General features: G+C 41.9%; 1 protein-coding gene across 1 annotated transcript in view; it reads right to left on the bottom strand.

Moving 5' to 3' along the window:
• Positions 1-16,671, bottom strand: part of LOC143299746 (interferon-related developmental regulator 2-like) — a 48,214-nt gene extending 31,543 nt beyond the window's left edge. Inside the window, exons 1-7 of the mRNA XM_076613129.1 lie at positions 16,486-16,671; positions 12,131-12,283; positions 11,620-11,710; positions 8,675-8,755; positions 6,193-6,388; positions 5,297-5,359; positions 862-1,043 (exon numbers count right to left, since the gene is read on the bottom strand). Of these exons, the coding sequence (XP_076469244.1) occupies positions 862-1,043; positions 5,297-5,359; positions 6,193-6,388; positions 8,675-8,755; positions 11,620-11,710; positions 12,131-12,283; positions 16,486-16,510 (791 nt within the window). The 5' untranslated portion in view covers positions 16,511-16,671. The remainder of the gene's footprint in view (positions 1-861; positions 1,044-5,296; positions 5,360-6,192; positions 6,389-8,674; positions 8,756-11,619; positions 11,711-12,130; positions 12,284-16,485) is intronic.
• Between the last annotated feature and the right edge of the window lie 9,703 nt (positions 16,672-26,374).

Raw genomic sequence — 26,374 nt, 5'->3', positions numbered from 1 at the left:
TTTTCTGGTAGTACTCTTTCTGTTTCAGTTCAATGCTTTTTGCTGTAGCCCACTTTTCTTTAAAAACCTCAGAACTATGAGGAAACATCTTGTTACCTGCTTGACTCATGACATGGTTGAATAAAATTTCATTCTGTTTCATTTTAGAACAAAGTCTTTTAAACTGAATGTCACACTACAGCACAAAGCAGTTCACATATCATTCCATGCACCTTTCTACTCCAATACCACAACTGAACCTCTGAAAAAAATCTTCAAAGGCTACACCTATGCTGGTACAAAGCGAGTCCATATTACAGACCTAGCTCACACAATTTCACCAATATTTTCTGAACAAAATCCTTTTTTCTGTTTAACTGCTATTTCTTTCACCCCCTTAAAGATCACAATTAAAGAACAAATAAACAATGAAAAAAAATTCATAAAGGATCATGGATTGGAAACACGAATAAACATAGTTTTATGTCAACATTATACCGTTCTAGGTATGGTAAGGTTCCCAACAAACAAAAAGACACAGTACCTGTCTGAGTAAGTCAGTATTTATTTGGATGTGATGACTACTGTGATGCAGCTATTGTTACAGGGTGTGTGACACCTCCTTGAGGCACTAGTCACGGTTAAGTATGTGTAATTAAATCAGTATTTATTTGGATGTGATGACTACTGTGATGCAGCCATTGCTACAGGGTGTGTGACACCTCCTTGAGGAAACGAAAGTTTTCCAGGATACACTGATTTTTCTTTCTTTTATCTACAACAAGCAATCAAAGACTGTGCAGTGACAGGAAATTGTTTTCAAGGATGCACTGATTTCTTTCTATTTTCCAGAACAAGCAGTCAAAGTGTGTGTGTACTGACGACTGCGCCTTGTCCTGGATGAAGTAGTCAGGGGCCCGGGTCAGCAGCAGACACCAGGCGTCCAGACAGCTGATGCTGATCTCAGTCAGCTGGGGGTTGGGGGGCGGCAGACTGCCGTTGGCCTTGTTGCGGTACGACGTCTTGAACACCGCCTCCATCAGACCCATCCTCGTGCTCAGCTCCTGCACCACCATCAACATCATGTACATCACAGAAAATCAATACGTAATAATTATAATTCATACAAATAAAAAGGTAGCATAAATGTTTTTTTCCTAATGAAATCTAATCACGCTGCCTGTAGCCTAGCCATCCACAAAGAGGACATTACCCATCTCAGTCAATCAAACATGCCTACCACATAACTATCAGCATTGACCGTCCACAAAGGGGACATTACCCATCACGTTCAGTCACACATGCCTGTCACATAACTATCAGCACTGACCGTCCACAAAGGGGACATTACCCATCTCAGTCATACATGCCTGTCTCATAACTACCGTCCACAAAGGGGACATTACCCATCTCAGTCAATCAAACACGCCTGTCACATAACTATCAGCACTGACCGTCCACAAAGGGGACATTACCCATCTCAGTCATACATGCTTGTCACATAACTATCAGCACTGACCGTCCACAAAGGGGACATTACCCATCCCAGTCAGTCACACATGCCTGTCACATAACTATCAGCACTGACCGTCCACAAAGGGGACATTACCCATCCCAGTCAGTCACACATGCCTGTCACATAACTATCAGCACTGACCGTCCACAAAGGGGACATTACCCATCTCAGTCACACACACCTGTCTCATAACTATCAGCACTGACCGTCCACAAAGGGGACATTACCCATCTCAGTCATACATGCCTGTCACATAACTATCAGCACTGACCGTCCACAAAGGGGACATTACCCATCTCAGTCACACACGCCTGTCTCATAACTATCAGCACTGACTGTCCACAAAGGGGACATTACCCATCTCAGTCATACATGCCTGTCTCATAACTATCAGCACTGACCGTCCACAAAGGGGACATTACCCATCTCTCGTCCCCACAAAGGGGACATTACCCATCTCAGTCATACATGCTTGTCACATAACTATCAGCACTGACCGTCCACAAAGGGGACATTACCCATCCCAGTCAGTCACACATGCCTGTCACATAACTATCAGCACTGACCGTCCACAAAGGGGATATTACCCATCTCAGTCAATCAAACATGCCTGTCACATAACTATCAGCACTGACCGTCCACAAAGGGAACATTACCCATCTCAGTCACACACGCCTGTCACATAACTATCAGCACTGACCGTCCACAAAGGGGACATTACCCATCTCAGTCAGTCACACATGCCTGTCACATAACTACCGTCCACAAAGGGGACATTACCCATCTCAGTCACACACGCCTGTCTCATAACTATCACCACTGACCGTCCACAAAGGGGATATTACCCATCTCAGTCAATCAAGCACTACAGCCTCCGAAACTATGGAATAAACCAAAATGATCCAAAACGCCATGTAACAGTTGCTCACAGCCATAGAACAGCACAAATACATACCAGAAAAGAGCACCCAGAAAACCCCAAATAAAAAGCTCTCAACTTGTAGTAAAGCTGCAGACAACACTCGCACTGATTTTTGTCTTTGGTGGTGTTCCACACATATCATCTGTGTCACTGCTTAATCTTTTCAGTGTAACAGTCACCATGTTGTTTGCCTTTTCATTTCACAGCTTTCCAACGTTTCCAGTTTGGACAGAATGCCGGCTCATGCAAGTCTAAGCTGCCATCCCCATCATTTGAAGCAATCAAGTGTGTGTGATTTGTTTCTGAACAGCCACATATTTTCATAGTACGGTGACCTTGCTTGGTTTTGAATAACAAATACAAAGTGGGAACGTAGGGAGTTGTACAAAATCCAATCGGGTCACACTGCTGATATTCCAGCTGTCCACAACAGGGGCTGTTTCAGGGCTGATGACCTCGGTTCTTGGAACCAGTTTAAGATAACCTAAAATAATGTCAAAAGATCACTTAACAAGGCTACAAAGGAGGTGGCCCTGTGCACCACAAGGCACAAAGAGGTTAAAGATAAGAGACTGAAACATTCACTGAAACAAAAACTTTTTTTTTTTTTAACAAAAACAAATCCTGTCTTATCAGCTTCCAATTCTGTCAGCTATCAGGTCCACATTAAAGACAGCTGGATCTTTTCCCCTGTTCTTGTTCTCTTTCCTTTTTGTTCTTTCTCTTCTAGCTTTTTTAAACATTGTTTTTTCACTTGACGTGTGTGTGTGAGTGTGGCTCTGTATGCATCAGTGTTGGGGAGGAATGGGCAGTGTGTGGACGAATGGTGAAAGTGTGTGTGAGGATGAATGGTGAAACAGTGTGTGTGGACAAATGGTGAAACAGTGTGTGAGGACGAATGGTGAAAGAGTGTGTGAGGACGAATGGTGAAACAGTGTGTGAGGTCAAATGGTGAAACAGTGTGTGTGGACGAATGGTGAAACAAGTGTGTGAGGATGAATGGTGAAACAGTGTGCGTGGACAAAAGGTGAAACAGTGTGTGAGGACGAATGGTGAAACAGTGTGTGAGGATGAATGGTGAAACAGTGTGAGGATGAATGGTGAAACAGTGTGTGAGGACGAATGGTGAAACAGTGTGTGAGGATGAATGGTGAAACAGTGTGTGAGGACGAATGGTGAAACAGTGTGAGGACAAATGGTGAAACAGTGTGTGTGGACGAATGGTGAAACAGTGTGTGTGGACGAATGGTGAAACAGTGTGTGAGGATGAATGGTGAAACAGTGTGTGAGGACGAATGGTGAAACAGTGTGTGTGGACAAATGGTGAAACAGTGTGTGAGGACGAATGGTGAAACAGTGTGTGTGGACGAATGGTGAAACAGTGTGTGTGGACGAATGGTGAAACAGTGTGTGAGGACGAATGGTGAAACAGTGTGTGAGGACGAATGGTGAAACAGTGTGTGAGGACGAATGGGACGAATGGTGAAACAGTGTGTGAGGACGAATGGTGAAACAGTGTGTGTGGACGAATGGTGAAACAGTGTGTGTGGACGAATGGTGAAACAGTGTGTGTAGACGAATGGGACGAATGGTGAAACAGTGTGTGTGGACGAATGGTGAAACAGTGTGTGTGGACGAATGGTGAAACAGTGTGTGTGGACGAATGGTGAAACAGTGTGTGTAGACGAATGGGACGAATGGTGAAACAGTGTGTGTGGACGAATGGTGAAACAGTGTGTGTGGACGAATGGGACGAATGGTGAAACAGTGTGTGTGGACGAATGGTGAAACAGTGTGTGTGGACGAATGGGACGAATGGTGAAAAAGTGTGTGAGGACGAATGGTGAAATAGTGTGTGAGGACGAATGGTGAAACTGTGCGTGGACAAAAGGTGAAACAGTGTGTGAGGATGAATGGTGAAACAGTGTGTGAGGACGAATGGTGAAACAGTGTGAGGACAAATGGTGAAACAGTGTGTGTGGACGAATGGTGAAACAGTGTGAGGACAAATGGTGAAACAGTGTGTGAGGACGAATGGTGAAACAGTGTGTGTGGACGAATGGTGAAACAGTGTGTGTGGACGAATGGTGAAACAGTGTGTGAGGACGAATGGTGAAACAGTGTCTGTGGACAATTGGTGAAACAGTGTGTGTGGACGAATGGGACGAATGGTGAAACAGTGTGTGTGGACGAATGTTGAAACAGTGTGTGTGGATGAATGGGACGAATGGTGAAACAGTGTGTGAGGACGAATGGTGAAACAATGTGTGTGGATGAATGGGATGAATGGTGAAACAGTTTGTGAGGACAAATGGTGAAACAGTGTGTGTAGACGAATGGGACGAATGGTGAAACAGTCCGTGAGGACGAATGGTGAAACAGTTTGTGAGGACAAATGGTGAAACAGTGTGTGTAGACGAATGGGACGAATGGTGAAACAGTGTGTGAGGACGAATGGTGAAACAGTGTATGTGGATGAATGGTGAAACAGTGTGTGAGGATGAATGGTGAAACAGTGTGTGTGGACGAATGGTGACAGTGTGTGTGGACGAATGGTGAAACAATGTGTGAGGACAAATGGTGAAACTGTGCGTGGGGACGAATGATGAAACAGTGTGTGAAACAGTGTGTGAGGACGAATGGTGAAACAGTGTGTGAAACAGTGGGTGAGGGCGAATGGTGAAACAAGTGTGTGAGGACGAATGGTGAAACTGTGTGAGGACGAATGGTGAAACTGTGTGTGAGGATGTTTGAAGTTCACAAGGTGAAACTCCACTTGCCAAGATTCATGTAATCCAAACTACATAATCCCCATTGTGACTTATCATGCTATGCAGGTGTTCAAAAAACATTTTTTTCAAAAGTAAGGAATTACTTACCGTCACATCATCATCGTTGGTAATGGCGTTGACGAAGCAGAAAATGCCCATTGTAGAAGCACACTGAAAAAAATCATGAAAATGTCTTTAATATGTCGTCATTCACAGACACACACAATGACACACATACACACACCACACAAAGAGTGAAAACATCACACAATAACACACAATCTCTAACACACACACACATACACACACACACAAACACAGGTCACTCTCCTGAAAGCTGGTCAGCTGAGGATTGGTCACTTTCAAAAAATATTTATTTCCTGGATTTTTTTTTCCTGCCTACTGTTTATGTGCATGTCTTGAAATGTGATGAAATAAACAACAGAAATAACTTTTATTTGCTTTTGTTGCCTTACACACACACACAATAACAACAACAAAAAACCAGGAAACAATCAAATGCCTTCTTGAGCAGTATCAGTATCAGTAGCTCAAGGAGGCGTACCTGCGTTCGGACAAATCCATATACGCTACACCACATCTGCCCAGCAGATGCCTGACCAGCTGCGTAAAAAAACATGAGAAAAAAAAATTAATTAATTTAATTTAATTAAATAAATTAATTAATTATTTTTAAAAATAATAATAAATAATAATAAAATAAAATAAAATATAAATATAAATAAACAAATAAATATTAGATAAATACATTAAAAAAAAAAGAACTACTACTAATAATAATAATACATATAAGGCGCAAAAACTTGATGAAGTCAACTATAAGTGTTAAAAAAAAAATTTTTAATTTTAAATAAAGAAATAAATAAAGATATAAATAAAATAAAATAAATAAATAATAATAATAATTTTCAAAAAAATAAAAACAAAAACAAACACCGCACACATGCATGCACACACACACACACACACACACACACCCTGACCTGTGCGCGGGTGTGAGGGTGAGCGGAGCTGTCAGCGAGGAGTGTGGCGAGTGAGGTCTGTACGTCGCTGTACACCTGGCTCACCTCCTCCCCCAGCTGTACTGCCAGCAGTGACAGACAGCGTGCCGCCAGGGACTGCTCCTCCGCCTTGCCCTTCTTCAGGCACTTCAGCAAGCTGTCCGCCACTGTCTCCTTCCTGCAACAGTCCTCACTGTTTACTGTGTCTGTCACCACAACCACTGTCTTCCTGCAACAGTCCTCAGTCATTGTTTACTGTGTCTGTCACCACAACCAGTCTCCTTCCTGCAACAGTCCTCACTGTTTACTGTGTCTGTCACCACAACCAGTCTCCTTCCTGCAACAGTCCTCACTGTTTACTGTGTCTGTCACCACAACCAGTCTCCTTCCTGCAACAGTCCTCACTGTTTACTGTGTCTGTCACCACAACCACTGTCTTCCTGCAACAGTCCTCATTGTTTACTGTTCCTGTCACCACAACCAGTCTCCTTCCTGCAACAGTCCTCAGTCATTGTTTACTGTGTCTGTCACCACAACCAGTCTCCTTCCTGCAACAGTCCTCACTGTTTACTGTGTCTGTCACCACAACCACTGTCTCCTTCCTGCAACAGTCCTCAGTCATTGTTTACTGTGTCTGTCACCACAACCACTGTCTCCTTCCTGCAACAGTCCTCACTGTTTACTGTGTCTGTCACCACAACCACTGTCTTCCTGCAACAGTCCTCACTGTTTACTGTGTCTGTCACCACAACCAGTCTCCTTCCTGCAACAGTCCTCAGTCATTGTTTACTGTGTCTGTCACCACAACCACTGTCTTCCTGCAACAGTCCTAGTGTTTACTGTGTCTGTCACCACAACCAGTCTCCTTCCTGCAACAGTCCTCACTGTTTACTGTTCCTGTCACCACAACCAGTCTCCTTCCTGCAACAGTCCTCACTGTTTACTGTGTCTGTCACCACAACCACTGTCTCCTTCCTGCAACAGTCCTCACTGTTTACTGTGTCTGTCACCACAACCAGTCTCCTTCCTGCAACAGTCCTCACTGTTTACTGTGTCTGTCACCACAACCACTGTCTTCCTGCAACAGTCCTCACTGTTTACTGTGTCTGTCACCACAACCAGTCTCCTTCCTGCAACAGTCCTCACTGTTTACTGTGTCTGTCACCACAACCACTGTCTTCCTGCAACAGTCCTCAGTCATTGTTTCCTGTGTCTGTCACCACAACCACTGTCTTCCTGCAACAGTCCTAGTGTTTACTGTGTCTGTCACCACAACCAGTGTCTTCCTGTACACAGTCCTCACTGTGTCTGTCACCAGGTTTGAATAATTAGTAGTAGTGGCTGACAGAGTAGTAGGAATCTAATAAAAGTGATTATCTCTTTTGAAGGTAGTAACAGCTCACAGAGTAGCAGGTATCTAATAAAAGTATGATTACCTCTTTTGAAGGTATTAATAGCTGACAGAGTAGTAGGTATCTAATAAAAGTGATTATCTCTTTTGAAGGTAGTAATAGCTCACAGAGTAGCAGGTATCTAATAAAAGTATGATTACCTCTTTTGAAGGTATTAATAGCTGACAGAGTAGTAGGTATCTAATAAAAGTGATTATCTCTTTTGAAGGTAGTAATAGCTCACAGAGTAGCAGGTATCTAATAAAAGTATGATTACCTCTTTTGAAGGTAGTAATAGCTGACAGAGTAGTAGGTATCTAATAAAAGTGATTATCTCTTTTGAAGGTAGTAATAGCTCACAGAGTAGTAGGTATCTAATAAAAGTGATTATCTCTTTTGAAGGTAGTAACAGCTCACAGAGTAGCAGGTATCTAATAAAAGTGATTATCTCTTTTGAAGGTAGTAACAGCTCACATAGTAGGTATCTAATAAAAGTGATTACCTCTTTTGAAGGTAGTAATAGCTGACAGAGTAGTAGGTATCTAATAAAAGTGATTATCTCTTTTGAAGGTAGTAACAGCTCACAGAGTAGTAGGTATCTAATAAAAGTGATTATCTCTTTTGAAGGTAGTAATAGCTCACAGAGTAGTAGGTATCTAATAAAAGTGATTACCTCTTTTGAAGGTATTAATAGCTGACAGAGTAGTAGGTATCTAATAAAAGTGATTATCTCTTTTGAAGGTATTAATAGCTGACAGAGTAGTAGGTATCTAATAAAAGTGATTATCTCTTTTGAAGGTAGTAACAGCTCACATAGTAGGTATCTAATAAAAGTGATTATCTCTTTTGAAGGTAGTAACAGCTCACAGAGTAGCAGGTATCTAATAAAAGTATGATTATCTCTTTTGAAGGTAGTAACAGCTCACAGAGTAGTAGGTATCTAATAAAAGTGATTATCTCTTTTGAAGGTAGTAACAGCTCACAGAGTAGTAGGTATCTAATAAAAGTGATTATCTCTTTTGAAGGTAGTAATAGCTGACAGAGTAGTAGGTATCTAATGAAAGTATGATTACCTCTTTTGAAGGAAGTCAACACAATACTTCTTGCACAGGCCACTCTTCAGCCCCTCCAGAGACTTCTTGCGCTGAGGTGCACTGCACAACAAAGCAAACAAAGCCAGCTGGTCACAGAAAGCGAAACAAGACAGCATGCAGTCCTAGCAATGTGTCAATAGAAATCAAACAGTCAGAGAAATTATTGGACTGATCCAAAGTCCTGCTTTGGAAATGAAGTAGCTTTAAGTCTGAGGGAAAAAGTTCTGACAAGACTATTCAACAATATACAGCGAGGACAGACACATCAGATCATTGCTGGCAGCAAGAAATTTCTCGTTTCATTCTATAGATACTAATTATTGCTGCTGTAGTGTAAAAATATACAAAACTGGACTAACAAGGTGACAATTTTTGTTTTTTTCAGACATGTGAAACTTAGCTTTCAGTTTTTTGTTTCTTTGTTGTGGTGGTTGTTTTTTGTTTTTGTTTTTGATGTTTTGTTTTGCATTGCTTTTTTGTGTGTGGTTGTTATTTTTTCCTTCTTTTTTTTCTTATAAGACTGCTAGCTTTCTTAAATTCTAAATTTTATTTTTCTGCCTGAAAGTAAAAATGTATAAATATAAGACAAGCTCCCTTACTGTACCATTTGTAATATTAGGTATTAACTTACTGTCATGTGTAACAATGCTTTCAGTGTACTGATCCACAATAATTACACAAAGTATATAGAGTTAATACATTTTGCCCAATCCTATCACCACATGTTGGTTACTTGATATTGTGAAACTAAACCAGTGTCGTACATTTCTGAATTACAAGCCATGAAGTGTGGTCTTCTACATTTCTCCTCTCTTGTCACCTCTCTTCCTTGTCCTCCTCCTAGTAAGTTATGTTTATGTGTTTATGTCCTCCTCCTAGTATGTTGTCTGTGTTTATGTCCTCCTCCTAGTATGTTGTCTGTGTTTATGTCCTCCTCCTAGTAAGTATGTTGTCTGTGTTTATGTCCCCCTCCTAGTATGTTATGTTGTCTGTGTTTATGTCCTCCTCCTAGTAAGTTATGTTGTCTGTGTTTATGTCCCCCTCCTAGTAAGTTATGTTGTCTGTGTTTATGTCCTCCTCCTAGTAAGTTATGTTGTCTGTGTTTATGTCCCCCTCCTAGTATGTTATGTTGTCTGTGTTTATGTCCTCCTCCTAGTATGCTATGTTGTCTGTGTTTATGTCCTCCTCCTAGTAAGTTATGTTGTCTGTGTTTATGTCCTCCTCCTAGTAAGTTATGTTGTCTGTGTTTATGTCCTCCTCCTAGTAAGTATGTTGTCTGTGTTTATGTCCTCCTCCTAGTAAGTATGTTGTCTGTGTTTATGTCCTCCTCCTAGTATGTTATGTTGTCTGTGTTTATGTCCTCCTCCTAGTATGTTATGTTGTCTGTGTTTATGTCCTCCTCCTAGTAAGTTATGTTGTCTGTGTTTATGTCCTCCTCCTAGTATGTTGTCTGTGTTTATGTCCTCCTCCTAGTAAGTTATGTTGTCTGTGTTTATGTCCTCCTCCTAGTAAGTATACTGTCTGCGTTTATGTCCTCCTCCTAGTAAGTTATGTTGTCTGCGTTTATGTCCTCCTAGTAAGTTATGTTGTCTGTGTTTATGTCCTCCTCCTAGTAAGTTATGTTGTCTGTGTTTATGTCCTCCTCCTAGTATGTTGTCTGTGTTTATGTCCTCCTCCTAGTAAGTTATGTTGTCTGCGTTTATGTCCTCCTAGTAAGTTATGTTGTCTGTGTTTATGTCCTCCTCCTAGTAAGTTATGTTGTCTGTGTTTATGTCCTCCTCCTAGTAAGTTATGTTGTCTGTGTTTATGTCCCCCTCCTAGTAAGTTATGTTGTTTGTGTTTATGTCCTCCTCCTAGTAAGTAAGTTGTTATGTCCTCCTCCTAGTAAGTTATGCTGTATGTGTTTATGTCCCCCTCCTAGTAAGTTATGTTGTCTGTGTTTATGTCCTCCTCCTAGTAAGTTATGTTTTCTGTGTTTATGTCCTCCTCATAGTAAGTTATGTTGTCTGTGTTTATGTCCTCCTCCTAGTAAGTTATGTTGTCTGTGTTTATGTCCTCCTAGTAAGTTATGTTGTCTGTGTTTATGTCCTCCTCCTAGTAAGTTATGTTGTCTGTGTTTATGTCCTCCTCCTAGTAAGTTATGTTGTATGTGTTTATGTCCTGCTCCTAGTAAGCTGTGTTGTGTCTGTTTATTATGGATCCAAATGAACGGCGCTTAACTGATTGTTATATTTCATTATGTCAATCTTTCTTTTTTAATTCAAATTAGGAAAGAACAAAATAGAGAGAGAGAGACAGAGACAGAGACAGAGACAGAGGAGATAGCAGGCATCAGAATACTCCCAGCAATTAAATACTGATAAAGATGGTGCTGACACTTGTCTGCAGGAGGAGCGAAAACAGAACAAGCCATTTAAGAATGCCCTATATGCACAAAAACGAGCAAGCCATTTAAGAATGCCCTATATGCCCAAAAACAGAGCAACCCATTTAAGAATGCCCTATATGCACAAAAACAGAGCAAGGACAATTTAGGAATGCCCTACATGCAAAAAAACAGAACAAGCCATTTAAGAATGCCCTACATGCCCCAAAACAGAGCAAGCCATTTAAGAATACCCTATATGCACAAAAACAGAACAAGCCATTTAAGAATGCCCTATATGCACAAAAACAGAACAAGCCATTTAAGAATGCCCTATATGCACAAAAACAGAACAAGCTGTCAAACAGAACAAACCGTCAAACACCATTTGATATTAAGATCACGCTCCATAAAAAAAAATTGATTCCACAGCTGCTCGTGCTCAAACTGAAGTCGCCAGTCCACAAATCCTCTGAAATTAGTGGATCCGCAGACCATTCTGATGCCTGATGCATCTATTCTATGTGTGTGTGTGTGCATGTGTATGAAACTTTCCTACCTTTTCACCAGCAGCCCCTCAATGCACTCGCACATGCGATCTTCGAAATTCTCTTGCTCCACATTGTCCTCGCCATCTTGTTGGTCTTCCCCTGAAATGTCACACACTGGGGATACAGACAGTTACACAAAAATAGCTGAACTTGATGTGAAATCTGTATCATCATGTACTAATTCACCGTGCTCAGCATACTAAAACTTTACTCCTTGTTTTTCATTTCAATGGAATATTTTTAAAAGCTCAATGACTTATATTTGTCAATCAATTCTATCATCAAACCATGTTTATGCTGCTTTTTAGCATATCACACTGCAGTCCATCCAATTTTCCATCACAAACTCAAGACTCAAACCCAAAAGACTCAAAACTCATCTCCTCTCAGCAATAAAATTAGACTGGCATGTCCATCCAAACATTATATATCTCCTGTACAAACGTAGCTATTCCAGAACGGTAATCATGTTCACGACAGTGAGTGAGTGACCAACGGCTGAGGAATTTCTCCCCTCACCTGCTTCCCGCTCGGCAGTCAAACCATCGTAGGTGCTGGAGGAGTCAGACAACACACTGGCTGTGCTCCAGTTGTCTCCAGCCGTGCTGTTTTCTTCATCCGTGGGAGGATGGGAACTGGTCGCCCCGGCCCCCTGCCCCTTTCTCTGGGCACCTGCCATAATCATCAACTGCTCATATGTATGTGAGCAAGATCCAACATTCCAAGTCCTCACAGAAGTAAAACCAATAAAGAAATTTTTTAAAATGTATAATTAAACAAGAGCTACGATGCAACGTGTCCACTTTCAGAGACCCACACCTTGACATACAACCGACAGTGCCAATACAGTGTCCATGAGGGTCTGGTTTTGAATCTTACTTCCAAGTATCCCCCTTTCTCTCAAGTTGGACTGGAAAATCAAACTGAGCATCTACTGATCTAGTCACCCAGATAAGTTGATAAACTAAAGTCCTTGTGCAGCACACACTTGGCGCACTGAAAAATTACCCATGGCAACGTAAGTGTTGTCCTCTGGCAAAATCCTGTAGAATAAATCCACTCTATTACAGTATTAGTATTGCTAGCATTAGGTACACAAAGTTACATGAACTCCAGACCTGACTAAATGCATTGGGTTATGCTGCTGATCAGGCATCTACCTAGCAGATTGGTTTAGTGAATCTGGATTTGCCTGAATGCAGTGATGCATCCCTGAGAAACTGAAACTGATCAGTATGCCACACACCAGGAAAGGTCCTGCACTGCTGCCAGGTCTCTCTGGTGGTGTCCAGTAGTGTCTGTTCCGACTTGACATACACAGGACACCACCTTCCAAGACTACTCTAACTTCTAATCCCCGACTGATGACAGTAATCATTTATTCACGGATCAAGACAGTGAGCACCCATGCCCCCTTGTGTGGAAACAAGCCTTCAAAATTTATTTTCATACAAAATGTTATGAGTGTCACCCAGTGGATTTTCAGTAAAAGACAATCTAACTTATTCTAAGCTAAATGTTTATGGCTGATGGTTCAATACTTATATATTTTGTGGGGAGGAATTTTTTAATGACACTTCAATCATGAACTGATGAAGGTACCAAGGGGAGGAGCAGACACTCTCTCACTCAGTTTCATGACCCTCAAGACAAAAAGGATGATTTGGACCAGCTACACAACTGAACAAATGGCAGTTTACATTTCATCCACAGAAGCGCTGTGTCCTCAAGCTGGGAGGGAAAAAATCTTAAGATATTGTATAAGAGTCAGGTATGAAGAAGAAAGCTAATTTGCTATTCACAGCTGATTCTGGCAGACAGCAAGATAGAGAGGGATCTTGGAGTGCTGATCAACAGTCCCTTATCCTTCACTTGGCTTCAGGGAACAGGTGGCACAATCAACACTCAATGCTCTCATGATTAGATCAACAGTCACTTATCCTTCAATTGGCTTCAGGGAACAGGTGGCACAATCAACACCCAGAGCTCTCATGATTAGATCAACAGTCATATCTCCTTCACTTGGCTTCAGGGAACAGGTGGCACAATCAACACCCAGAGCTCACACGATTGTTGGCCTCACCCACAGATCCTCTGAGTTTGACCACCTTTCAAGACAGACTTGTTCATTCACCAGTATGGAGGACAGGACAGTAAGCAAAATTCCATCTTTCAGTGCCCTTGTCCACCCACCGCTGAATGTTGTCAGTGTGTGTGGCAGCCACAGCAGAAAACCCTGTGCATGCAGTGAAATCAGGGCTCCCAGAGACAAGGTTTTGTCATGTAAGGACCTTGTAAGGACCATGTCCTCATTTTGTAAGGACCTTCACCCATTCAAATTCAAAAAATGCAAAGTCAAGCAAGAAAGCTGTTGTCATCTTTGAAGGACAAACTATATCAGGAGAGACCCAGGATCTGAAGCTGCCCAGTTTAGAGCATCAAAGCCATCAAAGGGATATGACCGAGGACCCAGGACCTGAAGCTGCCCAGTTTAGAGCATCAAAGCCATCAAAGGGATATGACTGATGACCCGCGGTGGGCCCGTCTTTTCACTGTTAGCCGCGCGAAATTTGGCCAAGCAGAGCAAACCAATAGGCCTAGTTTGCATCAGTTTGACATGGTACAGTATATGACACCAAACAAAGGGATATGACCGATGACCCAGGACCTGAAGCTGCCCAGTTCAGAGCATCAAAGCCATCAAAGGGATATGACTGATGACCCAGGACCTGAAGCTGCCCAGTTCAGAGCATCAAAGCCATCAAAGGGATATGACTGAGGAAAACAAACACAAAGGGATATGACTGAGGAAAAAAAACACAAAGGGATATGACTGAGGGAAAAAAACACAAAGGGATATGACTGAGGGAAAAAAACACTCCAAGGTTACTACAACATCCAACTGCCAAAGTTGAGTTTGGTTGTGGAAGATACCTAATGAAAACACTTTAAGAAACACTGCCATAGGATCAATGTTTTGGGAAGCTTCCTGTTCTAACCTCTGGCACTTTTTTATGTATCTTTTACTGCATCAGTCATCCCAATACTTCTTCCCACCCCCACATGTGTGTGGGGTTGGGGGTGGGTGATATGGGCGTATGTGTGTGTGTGTTTGTGTGTGTGCGCGCGCCATGGAGGCTACGATGCGTGGCCTGGAAATGAGTGTGTGGAGGAGGGGGTAGAGGAGGTGCAGGGTAATGTGTGTGTGGGAGGGTGTCGGGGGGGGTGTTGGGACTCATGTGCGTTTGTGTGTTTGACTGTGCTTTCATGTCTGTGAAGCTGCATGTTTGGTGCATGTCTGTTAAAGTGTTATGCATGTGTGGGTGTATGTGTGAATGTGTGTCTCCATGTTTTGCATTTGTTTGCTTGCTTGTCATCATTGTTGTCTTTTTTATCTATTTATTATTATTATTATTACTACTTTTTTTAATAATTATTATTTATTTATTTATTTATGTACGCTTATAGTTGGCTTCATCAGGTTTTTGCGCCTTATATATGTTATTAGTAGTGGTAGTAGTTATTTTTTTATGTATTTATCTATTATTTATTCACCTTTTTTTTTCTCAGGGCCTGACTAAGCGCGTTGGGTTACACTGCTGGTCAGGCATCTGCTTGGCAGATGTGGTGTAGCGTATATGGATTTGTCCGAACGCAGTGACGCCTCCTTGAGCTACTGAAACTGAAAACTGAAACCCACCCCCACATCCCAACCCCCACACACGCACACAGATGTACTACCCCCAACACCCCCATTCTCCCGTCTAATATCACATACCAGTGAAAAGATGTAAAACTAAAGAAAGAAAAGAAAAATGAAAAAATTTCACAAACAGGGTTATTTCCATCTGGTACAGCCAGCAAGACAGCATAGTAACTGCACCCTCTGTTACTTCCTTTAACTGCACCCTCTGTTACTTCCTTTAAGAGTCGGCTACAGGAAAAATCTGTCCATCCTGAACCCACCACCATGTCATCAATGTGTAGTTTAAGATACTACATAGTTTTATTTAATTTAAACTACATAGTTTTATTTAATTTAACTTTGTATGCCTGCCACACAATGACACATGTTGCTAAGTACCTCTTTCCTGTACAGCATAACGACTAACAGCCCTTTGGAAGGGGCTTCAAACGGCACACAAGTCAAGTCTCAGACTCACTAGGAATACCGGACATGACCAATAAGTAGCCACAAAGTGTATTCCCATCCATGGGATGTTTGTTGTTGTAAATAGTAATTATCTAATACATTACACTTTTTACAGAAATCTTTTCAGATACAGTTGTCAGCAGCTCTCATTATCTGAATTCTTCTCTTCTTATCTGTAAATACACATCCCTGAAAAGAATGTCTCAGTCTGTTCATCAAATGACCATATGGCAAAACGAAAACTTGGTTCTGAATTGCAGAATACATGCCCATGGATCACATTCAGAACACTCAAATGTCAAGGTCGTCGCTTTTCAATCAACTTTTGACCAACAAACAAGACTTGTTAAAAGACGGGGTTTATAATTCAAAGAATAAACATGAACGTAAACAAACATGTCTGAGTACTCGCTACTGAGTCGCCCTGTATGAATCACAGCATTTCCTTGTAAACACTATTAACTACGCATCACGTTTCATCACCAATGAAAGACGTGTCGCGGCATATTCGCGAACACGTTATAGAAAACGTAATAAGATCCCAATCGGTCTGTATTCAAGCACATCTAACCAGAATTGTATTTCATAATGAACATAAAGTAAGAAGTAGATCACCATATGTTCCACATTCTTTCATTTCCACGTGGTCGAGTCCAAAATTTGTGGCCATATTTGCGCCTATCCGGCTTTGGTAAATAGCGATGTAGGACACTCAACTTACCACGCTTCTTGTTATTCTTCGGCATTATTTCACTTCTTTTCTCTGGTCCCACTTAAATCTATGATGTTCTATCACTCTTTTGTTACATATATGAAAACCAGACTGGTGGCCAACAGCAGTAAGATGAAATTTGTTTCCAGACTGACAATTCATTGCTCATGGAAAAGTGCGCCGTGTGGGATGCACTAAATTGGTTGAGCTTTCCAAAAATAGAATAGAGGTCGGAACAGTGTACATGTCGAAACAATGGTATAATTTTTTTTTTTAAATCAATGGTAGTTAAATACAAACTGTTATTCTCAGTTCTACAAAATAATCATTTTCATTAATAACAGAATATCCACAAGTTTTGTTTATTTTTTAGTGCCATGGTACTGAGGTGAATGACACAAAACCGGTTGCAGTCCACCAATTCAAAAACTCATGGAAAGTGGGCCGACGTGTCCAAGTTTTGCTTTGTTCACTTGACAATAAAATAAACACTTGTCAGAAGTACATCAAGATTAAGTGTTTCAACACGGACTGGACAAAAATAATCAATGTAGAAATTAATGTAAAATAAAACAAAGCATAAACGAAATTATGAGATAAATCTTAACTTCTTTTCTCACCCTTTTAATGAAAATTAACATGTGCACCCCAGAAAAATTCAGAAAAAAAAACAAAAGAACAAAAACAAAAAAACAAAAAAAACAGGAACACACAAAGAAAGAAGAAGAAGCAGCCGGAAATAAAGAAGAAAAATGTCAAGCCTTCATCAAGATGAAACAGAACATTAGAATTCAAAGAACAAAAACAATGAACAACATGAATACACAAAAATAGCAAAAAAAACAAACACGTTTGCAAAAAAAAAAAAACACATTTATATAAATCATTTAAAGTTTCAATGCGTTCACATTTTGAAAATAAGATAAAAAGAAATGAGTATTGTATTATTATTTGTATTATCATACTCTTTGTCACACACAAAAATCCTCTGTGTAAAATCCAGGAAGAATGCATCACTACTGATGCAACAGCACCTTTTTTCTTTTTTTTTAACTTATATATATATGTAATGTAAACAACAAAAACCACACCAACAGATAATATAGGTTTGACCAGCAAGCATGCTGTTTTCTTAGAATGAAAGTAAATAAACATGTTATACATTTATTTATGTTATGGCTTGGAAGCATGTAAGATATGAAAAAAAGGTCTATTGTTTTGTCAACATGTTATTGTTAGATAAAGCTGTCATTATTTTTTGGAAACTGTTTCTAGACAAACCTAGTTCAGTGGTTTATAGTTCTCTTACATCCAACCATAGCTTGGTCCCACCTCTTCAAAGTGTTTCAGAAACTAATGGTGTGACAATGTTACATTATTATTTCTATATTTTGTCTTGTTCAATTTTCTGAACCATGTGGATTTTAAAACTGTTAATATTGTTTTTACTTCTGTTTTCATCATTCATGCTTTGGACAGGTGTTTTTCTGTTGATTTTTTTATGCTTTTGACTAGTTTTTCTGTTGATTTTTTATGCTTTTGACAGTAGTTTTTATGTTGATTTTTTTTCTTGTTTACTATTTTAGATAAGAGCAATTAAAACACAGTTTGCATTGACATTTCCTAAAGGATTTGGCTCTAGTATCCACAAATGTACCAATTTTGAAAAAAAAAAAAAAAAAAAAAAGATTTAATGACTCCAAGACTGTTGTTCTGTTGGCAGTGTTGTGAGTATTTTCATTCCAAACAATGAATAATGTTCTTTTTCATGTAGGTTTTATTCTGAGTAATTTAATACATTTTCAGTTCTTGGAATCAGTATTGAGCCAAACTTCACAGAATTTAAGATTCAGTAGTTTGTCTGAAGGTGTCACATGTTACTGAGTCACTGGCAATATTTTTATGTTTCCAAGCTATAAAGCACCACTTTTTTTCAGCATTTATCAGCAAACCCAGTCCTCTGTTAAATCCATCAAACATTTTCAGTCCAGGTCTCCAATGAATTTCTTCTGCCATCCAAACAGATTTTTGTGTCAATAGTGTATGTATCATTGATGATGTCTTTAACATATGATCATCCTCCTTTACCTGGGAAGCCAAGATTTCAACACAAAGCACTGGTCTTTTTAATGTTGTTTTGATTTACCGTCTCACATCATTTGGGCTCTCTTCAGCTGCCTTCAGCGCTGAAATGGCCCTCAGCAATCAGCTGGGTAATGAATGAAATGGTTTAATCAGATCTGAGATCAGCTGGTTAGAGCCAGTATGAACGCAATGTGAGATCAGCTGGGTTAGAGCCAGTATGAACGCAATGTGAGATCAACTGGGTTAGAGCCAGTATGAATGTGATGTGAGATCAGCTGGGTTAGAGCCAGTATGAATGTGATGTGAGATCAGCTGGGTTAGAGCCAGTATGAATGTGATGTGAGATCAGCTGGGTTAGAGCCAGTATGAATGGGATGTGAGGTCAGCTGGGTTAGAGCCAGTATGAATGCAGTGTGAGGTCAGCTGGGTTAGAGCCAGTATGAATGTGATGTGAGGTCAGCTGGGTTAGAGCCAGTATGAATGTGATGTGAGATCAGCTGGGTTAGAGCCAGTATGAATGTGATGTGAGATCAGCTGGGTTAGAGCCAGTATGAATGTGATGTGAGGTCAGCTGGGTTAGAGCCAGTATGAATGCAGTGTGAGGTCAGCTGGGTTAGAGCCAGTATGAATGCAATGTGAGGTCAGCTGGGTTAGAGCCAGTATGAATGCAATGTTCACCTCTTGAGTTTGAATGCCACTGATATTTATAATCCCCGGTGTTGCTATATTTGACAAGACAGCTTACAACCCCTCCCATTTTCCTTCAGTTTGAATGCCACCCATATTTATAATCACCTGTGTTGCTGTATTTGACAAGACAGCTTACAAACCATCCCTCTTTCCTTCAGTTTGAATGCCACTCATATTTATAATCACCTATGTTGCTATATTTGACAAGACAGCTTACAACTCATCCCATTTTCCTTCAGTTTGAATGCCACTCATATTTATAATCCCCTGTGTTGCTGTATTTGACAAAACAGCTTACAAACCATCCCTCTTTCCCCCTGTCTGATGTCTTTCTCCTTTTTTTTCTCTCTCTCTCTCTTTTTTTCTTTCTTTTCCAAAATTTTGAATTACCTACATTTCACCTATCATAATGTTTACTTTCACTTTTTCAAGATATCACTGTGTTTAGAAAAATCCATATATGTGGAACAGGTAGCCAAAAAAAACCGAAACGTTGGCGTTGCTATGCAAGGATGGGAAGTAACTCCTGTCCATTCCCATTAGACTAACAGGGTTATCCCAAATTCACAATTATTTCGTATGATTTCCTTAAAATATCTGTTTTTATAAAGAAACTTTGGACACCATTCAAAATTTGTAAGTTCTTTCGCGTTCTCATTAAGATATAATGTAAACAGTAAGTCTAGTTTATTAGAAAATCAATATTTCGTGAGCACTGGGGACTGAATCTTTCCTAAATTTACTTCCCAGTCATTCGATCTAAATCCCCATTCGCTGTTCCAAATCTTAGGTCTAGTGTAAAACAAAATATACTCTCAAAGTCTACATTAACTAAGCGTTCTAGTCGTATAAGTTTCCCTCTTTTCATAGTAGTATTAGCCGAATAATAGTCGAATATCTTAAACTACTGACAAATACACCGAAATGGCTTCCTTCGTTCCGCTATTTGTCATCTGTAAATAACTATCGATGAAGGAACTTCGCGATTTCGGTTTTTACTCATTATTAGGTTTTACAACTTCTTATATTAATAATCGCATGCCTTTGACCATTTCGATCGACACTGTGTAACTAAATTCTTCATCGGTGTGCTTAAAATAAGGATTAGACGAAGTTTAGATTTGACTAGATTGTGACAATTTACCCGGGAAAAGTTGTTTTTCGACCAAAAAAAAAAAAAAAAAAAAAAAAAGTTTAGTGGCTGATTTCTCTAGGATAAACTGTACTTGGTGTATGTTTAATATATCATTGGAAAGGTCGTGACTCAGAGTTTCTAGCGATATTATTTATAACTATAACATTAGATACAGTTTGGAAGTTGTGAAAAATAAAATACTACGAAAAGCACGTTAGCGACTCACCAAATGCCTCTTCTTCTTCCATTAATGTTCAGTGGTCATAACTGACCATTACTAACTTTATTTTTTTCGCCTAATAGATTTTTAATAGAATGTGAGGGTTGAAAAATTATAGTACTAGGCGACAGCTGGAATCACACAGAATTTATTGGTATAATTTCTATGTATAATGATGGTTGTATTTTTAAGACTCATGGTACTTTATAAATCAGTTCAAACAGTAGAAATTACCGCCATCTTGGCATACCAAGAGGGGTTTCTAATGTCAACCCATGACGTTGCCTGTGTGGTCCACGCAGACAGTATATAAGCAGCAACATCACATTGTAAAATTGGTCATTCTCTGTGCTGAAGTTAATGAGGAATCACCACTGGCTGCTTGTCTTCACTGTCTTTGCCTTGCCTGGCTGGGAAGCTGTCGCCTTGCTGCTCCTGTCCCTGTCTACACCTCACCTTGCTGTTCCTGTCCCTGTCTACACCTCACCTTGCTGTTCCTGTCCCTGTCTACACCTCACCTTGCTGTTTCCCTGTCTACACCTCACCTTGCTGTTCCTGTTCCTGTCTACACCTCACCTTGCTGTCCCTGTCCCTGTCTACACCTCACCTTGCTGTTTCCCTGTCCCTGTCTACACCTCACCTTGCTGTTCCTGTCCCTGTCTACACCTCACCTTGCTGTTCCTGTCCCTGTCTACACCCCGCCTTGCTGTTCCTGTCCCTGTCTACACCTCACCTTGCTGTTTCCCTGTCTACACCTCACCTTGCTGTTCCTGTCCCTGTCTACACCTCACCTTGCTGTTCCTGTCCCTGTCTACACCTCACCTTGCTGTTCCTGTCCCTGTCTACACCTCACCTTGCTGTTCCTGTCCCTGTCTACACCTCACCTTGCTGTTTCCCTGTCTACACCTCACCTTGCTGTCCCTGTCTACACCTCACCTTGCTGTTCCTGTCCCTGTCTACACCTCACCTTGCTGTTCCTGTTCCTGTCTACACCTCACCTTGCTGTCCCTGTCCCTGTCTACACCTCACCTTGCTGTTTCCCTGTCCCTGTCTACACCTCACCTTGCTGTCCCTGTCCCTGTCTACACCTCACCTTGCTTTCCCTGTCCCTGTCTACACCTCACCTTGCTGTTCCTGTCCCTGTCTACACCCCGCCTTGCTGTTCCTGTCCCTGTCTACACCTCACCTTGCTGTTTCCCTGTCTACACCTCACCTTGCTGTTCCTGTCCCTGTCTACACCTCACCTTGCTTTCCCTGTCCCTGTCTACACCTCACCTTGCTGTTTCCCTGTCTACACCTCACCTTGCTGTTCCTGTCCCTGTCTACACCTCACCTTGCTGTTTCCCTGTCTACACCTCACCTTGCTGTTCCTGTCCCTGTCTACACCTCACCTTGCTGTTCCTGTCCCTGTCTACACCTCACCTTGCTGTTCCTGTCCCTGTCTACACCTCACCTTGCTGTTTCCCTGTCTACACCTCACCTTGCTGTTCCTGTCGCTGTCTACACCTCACCTTGCTGTTTCCCTGTCTACACCTCACCTTGCTGTCCCTGTCCCTGTCTACACCTCACCTTGCTGTCCCTGTCTACACCTCACCTTGCTGTCCCTGTCCCTGTCTACACCTCACCTTGCTGTCCCTGTCTACACCTCACCTTGCTGTCCCTGTCTACACCTCACCTTGCTGTCCCTGTCCCTGTCTACACCTCACCTTGCTGTTCCTGTCCCTGTCTACACCTCACCTTGCTGTCCCTGTCTACACCTCACCTTGCTGTCCCTGTCCCTGTCTACACCTCACCTTGCTGTCCCTGTTCCTGTCCCTGTCTACACCTCACCTTCCTGTTCCTGTCTACACCTCACCTTGCTGTTCCTGTCCCTGTCTACACCTCACCTTGCTGTCCCTGTCCCTGTCTACACCTCACCTTGCTATTCCTGTCCCTGTCTACACCTCACCTTGCTGTCCCTGTCTACACCTCACCTTGCTGTTTCCCTGTCTACACCTCACCTTGCTGTCCCTGTCCCTGTCTACACCTCACCTTGCTATTCCTGTCCTCCTCTGCTGTTCCTACCACCCTGTCTTTCCTCTACACCACCTTGTCTCCTTCTCCTGGCCTTACCACACCACCCACCACATATGCTGCACCACACTTGCTAGACAGACGCCTGACCAGCAGCACAATGTACCAAACTCAGTCAGGCTTTGAGTGCATGCACAAGTTTGTGTACCTATAGTGTAAATTTCTTCACAGAATTTTGCCAGAGGACAACATTAACGTTGCCATGGGTTCTTTTACAGTGTACCAAGTGTATACTGCACACAGGACCTCGATTTATCATTTCATCCAAATGATTGGATGTTTCAATAGGGTGAGTCTGGGAATCCAACCCACACCCTCATGGATAGACAGGGAGTCCAACCCACACCCTCATGGATAGACTGGGATTCGAACCACACCCTCATGGATAGACTGGGAGTCCAACCCACACCCTCATGGATAGACTGGGATTCGAACCACACCCTCATGGATAGACTGGGAGTCCAACCCACACCCTCATGGATAGACTGGGATTCGAACCACACCCTCATGGATAGACTGGGATTCGAACCACACCCTCATGGATAGACTGGGAATCCAACCACACCCTCATGGATAGACAGGGAATCCAACCCACACCCTCATGGATAGACAGGGAATCCATCCCACACCCTCATGGATAGACTGGGAATCCATCCCACACCCTCATGGATAGACAGGGAATCCATCCCACACCCTCATGGATAGACTGGGAATCCATCCCACACCCTCATGGATAGACTGGGAATCCAACCCACACCCTCATGGATAGACAGGGAATCCATCCCACACCCTCATGGATAGACTGGGAATCCAACCACACCCTCATGGATAGACAGGGAATCCATCCCACACCCTCATGGATAGACTGGGAATCCATCCCACACCCTCATGGATAGACAGGGAATCCATCCCACACCCTCATGGATAGACAGGGAATCCAACAACCCTCATGGATAGACAGGGAATCCATCCCACACCCTCATGGATAGACAGGGAATCCATCCCACACCCTCATGGATAGACAGGGAATCCATCCCACACCCTCATGGATAGACTGGGAATCCATCCCACACCCTCATGGATAGACAGGGAATCCATCCCACACCCTCATGGATAGACAGGGAATCCAACCCACACCCTCATGGATAGACTGGGAATCCATCCCACACCCTCATGGATAGACAGGGAATCCAACCACACCCTCATGGATAGACTGGGAATCCAACCACACCCTCATGGATAGACTGGGAATCGAACCACACCCTCATGGATAGACAGGGAATCCAACCCACACCCTCATGGATAGACCGGGAATCCAACCCACACCCTCATGGATAGACAGGGAATCCATCCCACACCCTCATGGATAGACTGGGAATCCAACCCACACCCTCATGGATAGACAGGGAATCCATCCCACACCCTCATGGATAGACTGGGAATCCAACCCACACCCTCATGGATAGACAGGGAATCCATCCCACACCCTCATGGATAGACTGGGAATCCAACCACACCCTCATGGATAGACAGGGAATCCATCCCACACCCTCATGGATAGACAGGGAATCCAACAACCCTCATGGATAGACAGGGAATCCATCCCACACCCTCATGGATAGACTGGGAATCCATCCCACACCCTCATGGATAGACTGGGAATCCAACCCACACCCTCATGGATAGACAGGGAATCCATCCCACACCCTCATGGATAGACTGGGAATCCAACCCACACCCTCATGGATAGACAGGGAATCCATCCCACACCCTCATGGATAGACTGGGAATCCAACCCACACCCTCATGGATAGACAGGGAATCCAACCACACCCTCATGGATAGACTGGGAATCCAACCACACCCTCATGGATAGACTGGGAATCCATCCCACACCCTCATGGATAGACTGGGAATCCATCCCACACCCTCATGGATAGACAGGGAATCCATCCCACACCCTCATGGATAGAATGGGAATCCAACCCACACCCTCATGGATAGAATGGGAATCCAACCCACACCCTCATGGATAGACAGGGAATCCATCCCACACCCTCATGGATACTGTCCTGGCAAAATACCTCAACCATTCTGCCACCGTCCTCTCACACTTCTCATTTGTAATCCAGATACTTGGGGGTTGAATGCAGTCAAGAGATGTTGCCTGCAGTATATTCATTGTTTGTCCTTTAGAAGGCATAGCAGCAATATTTGGGTACAGAACAAAATGTTTAGCACTGAGATGTGTCTTTGCCATGCAGAGGTAACAATTATTTACTGTGACTAGTTTCAAGACCAGATTGAATATGTTAAGGTTATTGTGAGGATTTTGAGCAAGGTCCCCTGCAATCCTTACTCCATTGATATCAGGAATACAAACTCTGAAACGTGTACCAAGTCAGTGAATAAGGTTTCAGGTTACCATTAAACTGACGCAGAAGAAAAACAGTTGCTTTAAACACAGGTCAGATCATTGCATTACACATCGCTGCATATGCCTGCGTGAGAATGCGTGTGTATCAGAGAGAGAGAGAGAGAGAGAGTATGCATGTATGTGTGGGCATGGGAGTTCTTTTGTGGATAAGGGCTTTCACTCACTCTCACTGCAGCTTGTTGAGATTTTCAATGCAACCCATACAATATAAGAAAGCAAGAAAATGTTTCCTGTTCTTTTTATTTTTATTATTTTTTTTTACAACTGATTACAGATTTATTGATGTAAGTTCAAATAAATATGTACAAGTACATACATGAAGAATACATCCAGTAAGTTATCATAAAATCATAACAGGTCTTTCATGATTTTGTAAAAATGCTACTCTTCCCAATCAGAGGGATCCTAACAAGAAAAGAACACAACAAATGTTGAAATATAAACAGTTAAAAATCATCACAATGCTCTTAAAAAGAGATTGCTGATAACACATGTCACCAAATACACACTGTGGAGATTCTTGACAACACGCACGTCACAATCACACAATTTGGAGCAGCTTCAAGAACTGTTAGATGAGGCAAGAAACACTTAAACACACATTTGCTCTTTTCCCTGTGTTCCCCTATTCATCCTTAAGTTAATCACCCACACTTCAAAACATCTGATGACTGTTTTCACACTACCATGTAGGCAGCCATACTCTGTTTTCAAAGGGTTAGCACAACAAACTGAAATACAATATCAGGTTGGATTATAAGTCATATAATGGGGGAATACAAAAAAGAGGCACCAATCCCTTCCTTTCTATCAGAATTAAGTCAACAAATAAAAGGATTTTCAATAATCATGATAAACATAAAGCCACCACTGTCAAGTCAGGTATACAAATGATTTCTATGTTCGAGTACATAATCATAAAAAATGTGACAACATGCAGCACATGTTTACATCAAAGGAAAATGTTTGGTTGGTTTTCCAGTGTTAACATAGCTGTCCACTGTGTTTATAATATGCACACAAAAGAAAATCTTATGCACATGTGTACTCCTCACCCAGCCACAGAAACACTAAACCCACACTGACACACAAACATACACATGCAGTCTCACACATCAGCAGGCTTGAAGTGTGTACTCCTCACCCAGCCACAGAAACACTCCACCCACACTGACACACAAACATCACATGCAGTCTCACACATCAGCAGGCTTGAAGTGTGTACTCCTCCCCCAGCCACAGAAACACTCCACCCACA

The sequence above is a fragment of the Babylonia areolata genome, chromosome 25, assembly GCF_041734735.1.
Source record: "Babylonia areolata isolate BAREFJ2019XMU chromosome 25, ASM4173473v1, whole genome shotgun sequence".
NCBI classification, from domain to species: Eukaryota; Metazoa; Mollusca; class Gastropoda; order Neogastropoda; family Buccinidae; genus Babylonia; species Babylonia areolata.
The sequence above is the reverse complement of the archived record's forward strand: the minus strand, read 5'-3'. Positions and strand labels throughout refer to the sequence as shown.